General features: G+C 38.5%; 1 protein-coding gene across 6 annotated transcripts in view; it reads left to right on the top strand.

The window, feature by feature from the left end:
• Positions 1 to 12,238, top strand: part of ENOX2 (ecto-NOX disulfide-thiol exchanger 2) — a 393,140-nt gene that overhangs the window by 283,628 nt on the left and 97,274 nt on the right. For all 6 annotated transcript variants that reach the window (XM_037821176.1, XM_037821175.1, XM_037821173.1 and 3 more), the window contains one exon: positions 5,531 to 5,665. In XM_037821176.1, the coding sequence (XP_037677104.1) occupies positions 5,569 to 5,665 (97 nt within the window). In that variant the 5' untranslated portion in view covers positions 5,531 to 5,568. The remainder of the gene's footprint in view (positions 1 to 5,530; positions 5,666 to 12,238) is intronic.

Genomic DNA, 12,238 nt, shown 5'->3' with positions numbered 1-12,238 from the left:
TTCCCATCCACAGATTTGTCTTTCTTGAAGTTTGTATTTCTGCAATCATGGTTTTCTTATATTATCAGTATATAAGGTTTATAATATCTCAGATTATCACCATTTTTATTTTCCTGTATTCCTTTCAATTTTTTGTGCAACATTCAGCTCAAAAACAATTTTATGTTAATACAACAACAGAGTAGTATTCCTTTATAAATAGCTTGAACCCTGCTTCTGGGAAGAAGAATGTGCATGACTGTCTTATAATACTCACATATTTCCTCATTCATTGGCTTAAAAGAGTTTCTTGAGCATCTACTCTATGTCAGACACAGTTTCTAGGCACTAGGAATAACAAAGTGGAATAAGGGATTCCAGAGTCCATCGAGAAAGACAAACACAGAAGAGATAAAAATATATATCATGTAATAAGAGCTATGATAGTAATGTGTTCTGTATTCTGGGGGAACACAGAGAGTAAAGGAACTATTTGGGAGGGAATTTAGTGTGATGGCTAAGACTATGGGCTTTGGCATTAGAGCTGCGTGGGTTCATATTCCAGCTCTACCAGTTATTAGCTGTGTGATATTGAGCTGATCACATGAACTCTGTGCCTCAGTTTCATTATCTGTATAATGTATTGTAATAATTTGTGTATATGTTTGTGCCTCTTAGGTAGACTTTGAGCCCCTCAAGGTTTGAACAGCTTCCTCCTCCTCCTCTTCAGCATCATCACCATATATTATTACTATTTTTTTTTACCATTTACTGAGTATTCATTAGGATTCAGAGGTCATGTTAAATTTTTTACATAGATAATTTAATCTTCAACAAACGTATAAGGTAGATGCTATCATTTTCCTCATTTTGTAGCTTACCATTTTTTCTCATCAAACCCAGTTCTTTACTCATGCCACTTATCACAATTGTGTAATTCTTTTGTAATCATTCATTTATATTTTAATGTCTGCCTCCTGTACTAGAGTGCAAGCTCCATAATACCAAGGATGAAGTCTGTTTGACTTATAATGCACTCAGCACCTAGAATAGTGCTTGGCACATAGAATGTGTTCAATAAACATACAGTGAATGTGAAAGGGAGGTTTAAGATCAGGCAGGCAGGAAGAGAATAAAGGAAAGAGAGAAAGATTAACACATTGCAGATACTAAGTAGTCCAGAGCCATCTGACTCTCAAACCCGTGCTATTGACTACTAGGCAGAATTGCTTCCTGCTCTTAACAGACTTTCATTAGATGTTTGTTGATGAAATCCTCTCATCAAGTTTGCACAATGCTGTGTAACAAAATTATAGTAAGCATAAAAAACAATAAGTATAAGCCTGGACATATGAAAAGGCAAATTGAAGGAGAGTAAATTGTCAGAGGGGGATTTTGTCTTATCAGAAGAATATAGTTGGATATTTTGCACCATACTCATTTCAAAATAAATAGAAGAAACATTCTAAGTGATGAACTTCACTATGAGATGGGTGTATTACAGAAAGAATGTATGTGTGTGTGTATTTGTGTGTGTTGTCTTCAAGATCGGATAACTTTGACCACAACTGATTAATTGACTAAGCATAAACAATACAAAAGTAAACAGATGGCAGTGATTTGGTAGTTAGGAAGTGATACCAAGTTGAAGAGGATGATCACTTCCAAATCTTTATTTTTGGGTACTAATGAACTCCTGTTCCAAAATGTCATATTTTCCATCAAATTACCTAGAAGCCCTCATTCACAATGACCCTTGAGGATCCTTTGAGGAGTTGTCACACAAGCAGAATAGGGGAATCAGCACGAAAGGACATGTTTTGCAGACTTGGATGAAATATTTTGAAGACCATTGGACAACTGCTAACACTTCCTTCTGAATACCCTTGCCCGCTGCCTTTGATTGTAGTATTCATGGGAAAATGAGCAAGCTCTTCTTTTGGTGATGTGGAACTACTTTGATGAAGCACCTAAAGAAATTTCTGGATGTCCATTTTTGTCTGGAAAGTGAATCAGGCCAAGATTTAACTTTTCCACCACTAAGTGATGTTTCTGAACAAATGTTTAACATGGCATGTTTTGTTAGTACAGACCTTAAATCTAGATTACTACCAGACAGAGATGATCATCTGGAATTTCTCTTTTAAAGTAAAAGTTTACAAGCTTGATTATGTGCATAACTGTGCCTAAATGGAAAAAAAGACATAGCTAATGAGATCAAACTGAAATTTTAGTTAGGTGCATCTATCCCTGGCTGTAACTCTAAGCAAATTCTTATATTAAATATAGTTGTCCAGGACAGAGAATCAGTTTAGCAATAATGCCATCCCTTTTAAGACAGTTTATGATTCTGAAAAGGTATATAAATCATCAATTTGAATGACTGTCACAAAAATTACATTTGTTCATTGAAGTATTTCTTAAATACTTACTCTATACATTGCACAGAACTAAGTAATGGGGAAACAAAAATGCCTAAAACCCAGGGTCTGACCTAAAGGAGCATACAGGCTAGCAGAGGAGAGACATGTCCCCAGTAACTATAATTCAAGGTGGTCAGTGGTAAATGCTTAATGTTCCTGCTTCCTGGAATGCTCTTCTACACCCCAATCCTCCATTTACTACCTGGAGGAAAATCCTATCCCTCCCTAAAAACTGATTTCAAATAACTCTTTCCCCATGAAGGCTTCCCTAGCATTCCTCATCTCCTTGCCCCAACCCCATTAACACACATATAAACCCATTCTAGCAGATTGAATAACTCTTTCTGTGTTCCCATAGCACTTTACTCATAGTTTTATTATAACATTTATTACAATAATTTATATCTGGTTGTTTATATGCCTATGCCTCTTACTATATTGAGAGTTCTTCTAGAGAAGTAAATGAGTTTTGTTCATCTCTGTATTCCTAATCACTAGCATGAAACCTAGCATATGGTAAGCCTCAATAATAGTTTTGTGGTGGGGAAGGAGTGAGAGAATAAGCAAACATATGAAGATAAAATTCTAGAAAAAATGCTCTGAGAACACATAGGAAAGAGTAATTAATTCCAGTGAGGTGGCTTCACAGACAAGGGGGCATTTGAGATGACCCTTGAAAAATAAGTAGGATTTGACTGGTGGAGATGGGTTTTGGAGGACAGGAGAGTGATGAGAAGGGCATTTTTAAGGCAGAACTTCTTAAGAACTTAGGAACCACATTTATGGTGGCAAAATAATGCTTTTAATTGTACAGGTTCCTTATCTGTTCATGTAAACAAGCTTAGCAGAACCTCTTCTTGCTACCATTGTAACAGTCGGATTGAATTGGATATATTTTGAATGTGTGTTCCTTTAAAAAAACTGCTAATTTAGATCTTTCTCCCCACCCCACCACCAAATTACTCCAGAGTTTGGCTATGTTGGTACACTGTAAATTCTTATTCTTTGAACTCGTAATCCTTAGTCAAGAAGAGTTTTTAATTCTCTTATATTTGTAGTACTGCAGAGCCAGTGAGTAGCCAAACTGTTGTAAGAACTTATTTTTTGCTTTGTTACCTTGTTTTGTTACCTTTGTTACCTTGTAGCTGTTTCTTCTGTGAGTTTTTTTCAGCCACCAGAGAAAATCAGAGTTTGAACTCTGTAATCTCTAAGGTCCCTTCCAGCTATAACATTATCAAAAGTCTCGTCTCTCCTAGCTGGGAATTCGGAGTCCAGGTAGATCTAATTATCACTATATAAACTCTTGACCCAAAGAGTATTTGATGGCCCATATTTGTTTTCCTTAATAATATTTACAAGGAAGCTATTTCTAGCCTTCTGATGTGCCTTCATGAGAAGCACTGACAGTTGGATGTGAGGGCTAGAGTTCCTACAGAGGGATTCTGAAATCTGACTTCTGACCGCAGTAATGAATGCTTAGGGCCGTCAATTACTCTGTACTCTCTCTCTCTCTCTCTCCCACCCTCCCACCCTCTCTCTCTCTCTCTCTCTCTCTCTCTCTCTCTCTCTCTCTCTCTCTCTCTCTCTCTCTCTCTCTCTCTCTCTCTCTCTCTCTCTCTCTCTCGTGTGTGTGCTTTGTTGGGGAAGAGGCATAGGCAGCACAGAAGAATGCCACAAATAATATTTCATAAATAATGCTTTTAGAGATTTGCATATGCTTATTCCAGCCAATCAGTGACCAAAATAGCAGTGACCAAATAAATAACCTGACCGAGGATCATCCCTGATATTGTCAGGCTGGAAGCATATTATGGACATTAACAAGCGACTATTAGAATAGAGTTGCCTTTGGGGGTGTAATTGATAGAAATATATACTGGTAGGAAGGAGAAAAACCATGGAAAGTTTTCCTGTAGATATCAGTAGTCAAAGAGAAATTTACAAAATAAAAATCATCTTGTGTTCAGATGACTTGGGACTATATCTCTTCCAATTGTGCAGTATGTACATGTACATGCATGCATATATAACCTGCTTCGATGTGTTTGCCTATGTCATCCCTGCTACTGGAATGTCTTCTTCTATCTTCATTAACTATCCAATTTCTAACCACAACTGAAAACATATTCTGGAGAAATCTGCCCATTCTTTCAAGTTCTATTTTCTCCATGAAGCCTTTCCCCTGTACTCCAGGCCACAGTTGTTCTTCATTCCCTAAACTTTAATAAAATTTCTGATCTCTATCATGTCAGTCTTTCATTATTTCCTAACTGTTTAACTGGAGATAGTAAAGCACAGTGGCCAAAAGCACATATACTATGTGACCTTGAACAATAGGCATGACCTTTTGAGATCTCTCATTTATTAAATGGAGATATAAATAGTCCCTATTTTATAGGGTTGTTCTGAGGGTTAAATGAGAATAATACATGGCAAGTGCTTTACTTAGCATATGGTAAGTGTTCAATAGTTACTGGTAGTGGAGGTGGAGGTGGTAATAGTACTGATAATAGTAATAGTCACCACCATATCATCATGTCTCGTCAACTAAATTGTACAATCCTTGAGAGCAGGGACCATGTCTCCTGTCTGCTTTTTCTCTGGTATCTACCTAACCCAAAAAGTATTCAATTGGCTAACTGGTTTCCTGTTGATTATATATCCAGCTCTATTCAATAGTACTGCCTAAAAGATGTGATATTGCATCGGGAATATAGTTTTTATTTTTTATTGCCAATTGCTAAAGCCCTTGGATGTTTTGTATTTGTCGGCATGCATGAGTAGTTTGAATAGAAGCTGCCTAAGTAATAATATACAAGTAGAACATAGGAACAGGAAACCTCTTAATCATCCCCAGCTCTTCTGGTATGTACATTTGGAAATAAGAAAAGCGAAAACAAAAGAAGGAAGGAAGGGAGGGAGGGAGGGAAAAGGAAAGGAAGATGGGAGGGAAGAAAAGAGGAACGAAAGGAAGGAAGAGAGGGAAAAATAAACAATTATGCTAAAATGATATCTGGTAAACTGCTTTCGAATTCCATGACTGCTTGCCAGTTCAAGCTGTATTGTTTTAACCCATGTAAGAAAGCTGTAATTGAGGCCTTATTATGTTGTTTGTTATTTCTTTTCAGCTGATAATAGTAGAACTCTGAATGTGGAGTCCACTGCAATGACACTACCTATGTCTGATCCAACTGCATGGGCCACAGCAATGAATAATCTTGGAATGGCACCAATGGGAATTGCCGGACAACCAATTTTACCTGGTATGCTATTTTTAATCACCTCACATATGCTTATTTTTATTGACCATGTGATAATTAATATATTAGTATAACACAAGTTATTTTGAGGTTGAAATTTACCAGATTCTGCCTAGAGTGTACATTTTTTAAACATGAGCTTTATAGATTGGGTTGCCAGTAGCTACTAGTGTACTCCCTATTGCACATTGGGCAGGCTTGGGGGCATATTTCATGAAGGGTAGGGACACTGAACATTTAAAAGCTCATTGGAATAGAAGGCAACAGGATTTTGGCAAGAAAGTACGAAGCTTGTCTAATTTTATATTTCTCGGAGGAGGCAAATAAACATGGAGATTGAAAGACTGTCTTTGACATCCCCAAAATCTTAGATTCCTAAAGGGGAGGAAAGGAGATGGTGGGAAACATCCAAAGACTCTTTTTTAAAATTGAATCACTGTGTACATTGTTTTTAAAAAAAAAAGCAAAGTAATACATAAGACAGTAGGCATGGTGCACTAACTCCATCTCCACTGTGCTGGTTTGAATCTATTATGTACCTCAGAAAAACCTAAATTCTTTTAATCCAGTCTTATGGCGACAGACCTTTTGTGAGTGGGACCTTTGATTAAGTTGTTTCCATGGAGATGTGACCCCACCCATTCAAGGTGGGTCTTACTCCCCTTGCTGGAGTCCTCTATGAGCAGATAAAAGGCAGAGACATTTTGAAGAGAGCTCAGAGATGCTTAGAAAGAAAATGCCCCAGGAGAAGCAAGAAGGACCCATAAGAGAAGCTAAGATATGTAATACAGAGTTTGCCCCTGGAACAAGCTAAGGGAGAAGCTAAGATAGAAGACTGGAGACATTTTGGAGAAAGCCACAGAAACCAGAAGCTAAACCCAGGAGAGGACCAGCAGACTGTAGCCATGTGCCTTCCCATGTGACAGAGGCATCCCAGATGCCATCAGCCTTTCTTAAGAGAAGGTATCATCCTGTTGATGCCTTCTTAATGGGACATTTTCATGGTCTTAGAACTGTAAATTTGTGAACTAATAAACCCCCATTGTAAAAGCCAATCATTTCTGGTATATTGCATTCCGGCAGCTTTAGCAAACCGAAACATCCACTAAAGAAAAAAATCAGAAGAAAAAATGGCACAATATATGAATGGTTTTAGTTTAGACACTAAAAATCTTCCTGGACAGTCAGAGCTATTAACCATTAAAATAGGTTTGTGAAGACCTTAGGGAACTGCCATCTGAAGGGGACTGCAATGGATTTTTTAAAGATCCTAAGCATTAATTTCCCTAGATTCATTTAATTGTGATTCCACTTAAAAATACAACAGGACCAGGCCAATCTAGAACCTTGCTACTCAAACTGTGATCCACATAGCCCAGGAGCTGTTTAGAATTTCAGATTCTCAGGCCCCATCCCAGAGCTATTAAATCAAAAGCTTCATTTTAACAAGATCCTCGAGGTTATTCATATGCACATTAAAGTTGAGAAACACAGATCTCAAGTGATGGCCCTTTGTTGTGCCATTTAAAGATATAGTTAGTTACCCTCCCCCCAAAGTATAATTTCATATTTCCAGCCTAGAATTTAAATCCTTACAAGTTATAATGGGGGTGAGGCAGGGTAGGGAATAACAATAGTCATAATAAATCAAGAAATGTTAAGACATTGAAAGCTAAGAAACAAAAAACCAGCCAAACATGAAGAAAGAAGGTATGTGAATGAGAAATGGGTAGAGGAAAAAGGAGCTTGGATTCTATATGTGGAAGAGGCAAAGAACTGTTCTGCCAAACTGTAATTTATACCATGGGCTGTAGTTGGCTAAACTGCATCCTCCTCCATTGGGCCAACCATGATTGAAATTAACAACTGTGTGTCTTTGGAGGGCTATAATGATTGGATCATGTATCTCCTTGTGTTTTAAACAACTAGCTGTGCCAATCTGGCATCAGCAGGTGTTACTGTAGCAGGAAACAGTATTGCAAGGTTAAGAGTTCAGACCCTAGAGTCAGTCTGCCTGACTTACAAGCCTGTTTTTTCACTGTATTATTTTAGGCAGCTATGTACTTTCTGTGAGACTCCATTTACTCATTCATAAAACCATACTGATAGTACCTACCTCCTGGGGTTGTTGTGAGAACTAAGTGAGATAATCTGTGTAACGTGCTTGGCATGCGGTCTGGCGCATAGTGCTCAAAAATGTTAGCTGTTAAAATACTTTTAAAATTAGTATTACTATATTTCTCATAGACATTTCTAAAGGAAGTAATGGGATTTTTTATTTAATCTTTCTTCATTATTTCATTATAATAGAATTTGAACTTTTATATATATATATGTATTATTTTATAGCTCCATATGGAGTGGTTCTGAGTCACAATCTCGTATAGTCTACAGTGACTAGACATTCTGACTTGGCCTAAATATTCCCACTTTATTGGCAGTCTGAACTATTTGGGTAAATGTCCCAGGAAAAATCTTGAGGTCAGTTCTGCTCTGAGGCCAAGGGGGTCCCTGAACAGAGCTGTGGATTAACTGTTAACTGATATGGGATACTTTGTAAATTACCACATCTAAGCATAAATCTATATTCACAAAGTAACTTTTAGTGCTTAGCCACCCATCTATAACATGGAGCACAAAAGACCAAGCATTGAGAGTAAGGAATCCTCCAACCATCATTACAGACCCAAAGCTTGAACTGGGGTCAGTAATAGTCCTGGAAAATTGGAGTAGGATTTAACAGGAGCTCAGAGGGCTATTTCTGCAGAGATAGTACCTTGCTTAGTGTTTAACAACACAGGCCTTGAAGTCAAACTGTTTGGGGTTGAATCCTGGATCTGGTGCTTGCTAGCTGTATGATTTTAAACAAGTTATTTGACTTCTCTGTGCCTCAGTTATCTCATCTGCATCCTTTTTTCGTAAAAATTAGGAAGAAATGGCTTTTCATGGTCCTGCCTTCAATCATGTGAATCAGTGATCGCAGCTGTGCTCCAGGGAGAGTTGCTTGACTCTCTGAAAACCTGGTCTTAGAAATGCTGATATTTAGCTCAGTGGTTCCCTTCTTGTCTTAAAAGTACTTCAGGCAATAACATCTAGCTGAGACATACTTTGCAAAGCTATGTGTAAAATCACTTCAGTTATGTGTGAGCTGATTTTTTCCTCTCTGTATTATTTTAGGAAGTCAATTTACCAGAGAGATTAGAACATGTGCTCTAGATCTAGAATGCCTAGGTTCAAATCCTTGCTCTACCATTAACCAACTGTGTGACCTTTGGCAATCTTCTTAACTTCTCTGTGCTTTCACTTCTTCATCTATACAATGGGCTAATACTAGCATCTATGTCATAAGGTTGTTATGAGGATTAATAAGTTATACATGTAAAGTCTTAGTACAATGCCTGGCTCACTGTAAGCCCTCAATAAACGCCAGCTATTATTATTATTGTTACAAGTATGCATCTGATACATAGTTTGCAAAAAGTTTAATTATTGCTCATTTGTACTCTTAACAACATTGGAGGATAACTATTACAGAAGGTGAAATCTTTCCCTGAAGAAGCACTGAACAATGGCAGTAAAAAGAATGGTATACATCTGACAGTGCTGGTGACTATTCCCTGTAAATATAGTTGGGTATTCACGAAAATGGAAGGTTGGACCACACTCCAATGACACCTACCCTTCTTATTGGCAATGTCTGGGAAGCAGGGTGCCTGCCATATTTATTATTTTTTGTATTAACTGAATGAGGACTAAGATCCCTCCCTCAATCCTCTCCCCCCCACACACACACCAAGATTCCTTAAAACAGAGAAGAGCAATTGAGCCACATGGAGCTGTTCCCCGAGGTCATGCTCAGTAATTAAGCTACTTTTCCACCCTTCCAGACATTTCCTACTGACCCAGAAAACTTTTCTTTGTCCTGTCTCATCTGGGCTGTCTGTGGCAATAGAAAAGACTTTTGGCATTGATGAAAAACAAATGATACATAGCTTCCTTGACTTCCCCCAGAGAACTCAAATATATGCTGTCAGGGATGCTGAGTCTCTTGGATGCATACCTGTCATCAGGCCAATGTCTGGCTTATTATATTCATTGAGTGGAGAGTAGAGGCAGTGCCATCTCTGAGGTTTGGTGTAGAGCTCCCTTTTAACCAACCTGGTGTTTTGTATGGCTGCTATGAAATAAAGTCAATCCAGAATGTTGGCAAATCAGGAGGTCCCCTCTGGCTCACAGCTGTCTCCCTGCAGAGTATTTGTTTTTCAAAGCTGGTAAATAAGACTGATGTTAGTTTTCACATGAATTGAGGTACCAAAAATAGGTCTTCTGGTTAAGGAGAATTGTTCTGCCCCAGTCATCGCAGATGAATCCAAAGATGGGCCAATTAAGGAGTACTCATTGAATGCTGTCTGCTGCTTCCTTTATGTTCTTCCCTCAATTAAGATATCCTTAGCATATCTTGTACAGTCCCAGAGGAAGATAAGAATCCCTCATTATGGCATCTCCACTGTATTGAATATGTCTCCTCCATAATGAGAGATGCTTGAAAATGTGGATGTATGGACCCTATTCCCAGAGAAAGACTCTGCCCATCTGTGAGCATTATCATTCTTAAGAAGGTAGTTCCCACTGGACCCAGAAACTCAACTCTGATGGGAACAGAGAGAAAGAATGAGGATGTGTGAGACATGACAGCCACTGCTCTACAAGCTCCTCAAGGAGGTCCAGATTTACATTTCTATTATTTATTATATCCTCTACAAATGGAGTGTGCTTTTGGAGGCAAATAATGTTAGGATCCTGAGAAATGAGAGCACGGTTTATTATCATGGTGGATGCTTCACAGAGAGCCAACCATATGTAAAATATTCAGCTAAATAGATGTTTCAGTTTGCTAAAGCTACCAGAATGCAATATACCAGAAATGGATTGGCTTTTATAAAGGGGACTTATTAGGTTACAAATTTACAGTTCTAAGACCATGAAAATGTCCAAACTAAGGCATCAACAAGAGGATACCTTCTTTGAAGAAAGGCCGATGGCATCTGGAGTTCCTCTGTCACATGGGAAGGCACACGGCTGGAGTCTGCTGGGCCTCTCCTGGGTTTAGTTTCTGGTTTCTGTGGCTTTTTCCAAAATGTCTCTGGGCTTCTGCCTTAGCTTCTCTCTTAGCTTCTCCCAGGGGCAAACTCTGGATTACATATCTGAGCTTCTCTGCTGGTTCTGGCTTCAATGCCTGTCTCCAAAATATCTCTTGGCTTCTGTCTCTCTGCTTGTTTCTCCTGGGGTGTTTGTGTCTCAGCATCTCTGAGCTCTCTCAGCTCCTGTGGGTCCTCCTTGCTTCTCTCGGGGCAAACTCTGGATTACATCTCTTAGCTTAGTGTCTCCAAATGCCTTTCTGCCTGCACCTCCAAGCGTCTTTGTCTCTGTCAGCTCTAAGCCCTCTCTCTCCCTGAGCTCTCTTAAGGACTCCAGTAAACTAATCAAGACCCACCCTGAATAGGCAGGGTCACATCTCCATGGAAACAACCTAATCAAAAGATCCCACCTACAATAGGTCTGCCCCCATAAGTTTGGATTAAAAGAACGTGACTTTTGTGGGGTACACAATAGATTCAAACCAGCACAATAGAATTATCTGTCTCCAAAGCAAGCTTAAATCGTACCCAGTGATGACACTCTAAAGACACCCCATGGAAACTATTAGAAAGAGTGATCTGGATGAGACCATTCATTCATTCATTCATGGAACAAATATTTACCCATATCTGCTATTTGCAAGGCACTGTGAGAATCTCTGGGGATAGAAAAAGACAAAAATTCCTGCTCTCATGGAACATACTAACTCCAATGCTTTTAGAACCCTTATATTCTTTCTTTAATAAAACCTGATCTCATATATGAGCTGACTCTGGACTGACAACAGCTCAAAGGCTTCCCACCCATTTTGTTCATGTGTTCTTTTATTCATCCATTTATTCATTAATTCTTTATAATACATTGAGCTGGGTCAAGGGGATCCAAAATGGACATGGCTCAATCCTTGCCTTCAAGCTCAGAGTCCAGTGGCAGAGGCAGCAAAGTAAATATTACACTACAATGTAACAAGTATCATATAGAAACAAGTAGAAAATTATTGTTCTAACCAGAGTGGGATGGAGGGAAGGAGTAGGTAGGTGCTGGTAGTCAGGGAAGGTTCACTGAAGAGGTAACATTTAAATTATTTCCCCAGGAATATGTAGGAATATGTCAGGTGAAAATAGGAACAAAGAGCAGTCCGGTAGAGGAAACAGTACATCAATGACAGGAAGGTGTACAAGGGTATATAGTATGGGGAGAATGGTTAACTATTGATTTGAGCTACATTACCTCATTTCACAAGTTTGAAGCAGCTTATAAGAAATATTACAATAAATAGAAAAATTACAAATAAAAGAAACCGGTATCTGGTAAAATATAAATAAGAATAGAAGGTAAAGACCAAATAGGGGAATTAATTAGAATTCAGATGTGTAGGTCATGGGATACCATCTGTTTCTAAAGTTGAGCTGTACCTGTGACCAGGCAGCCAAAACA

The sequence above is a fragment of the Choloepus didactylus genome, chromosome X (genome assembly GCF_015220235.1).
Source record: "Choloepus didactylus isolate mChoDid1 chromosome X, mChoDid1.pri, whole genome shotgun sequence".
NCBI classification, from domain to species: domain Eukaryota; kingdom Metazoa; phylum Chordata; class Mammalia; order Pilosa; family Megalonychidae; genus Choloepus; species Choloepus didactylus.
The sequence above is the reverse complement of the archived record's forward strand: the minus strand, read 5'-3'. Positions and strand labels throughout refer to the sequence as shown.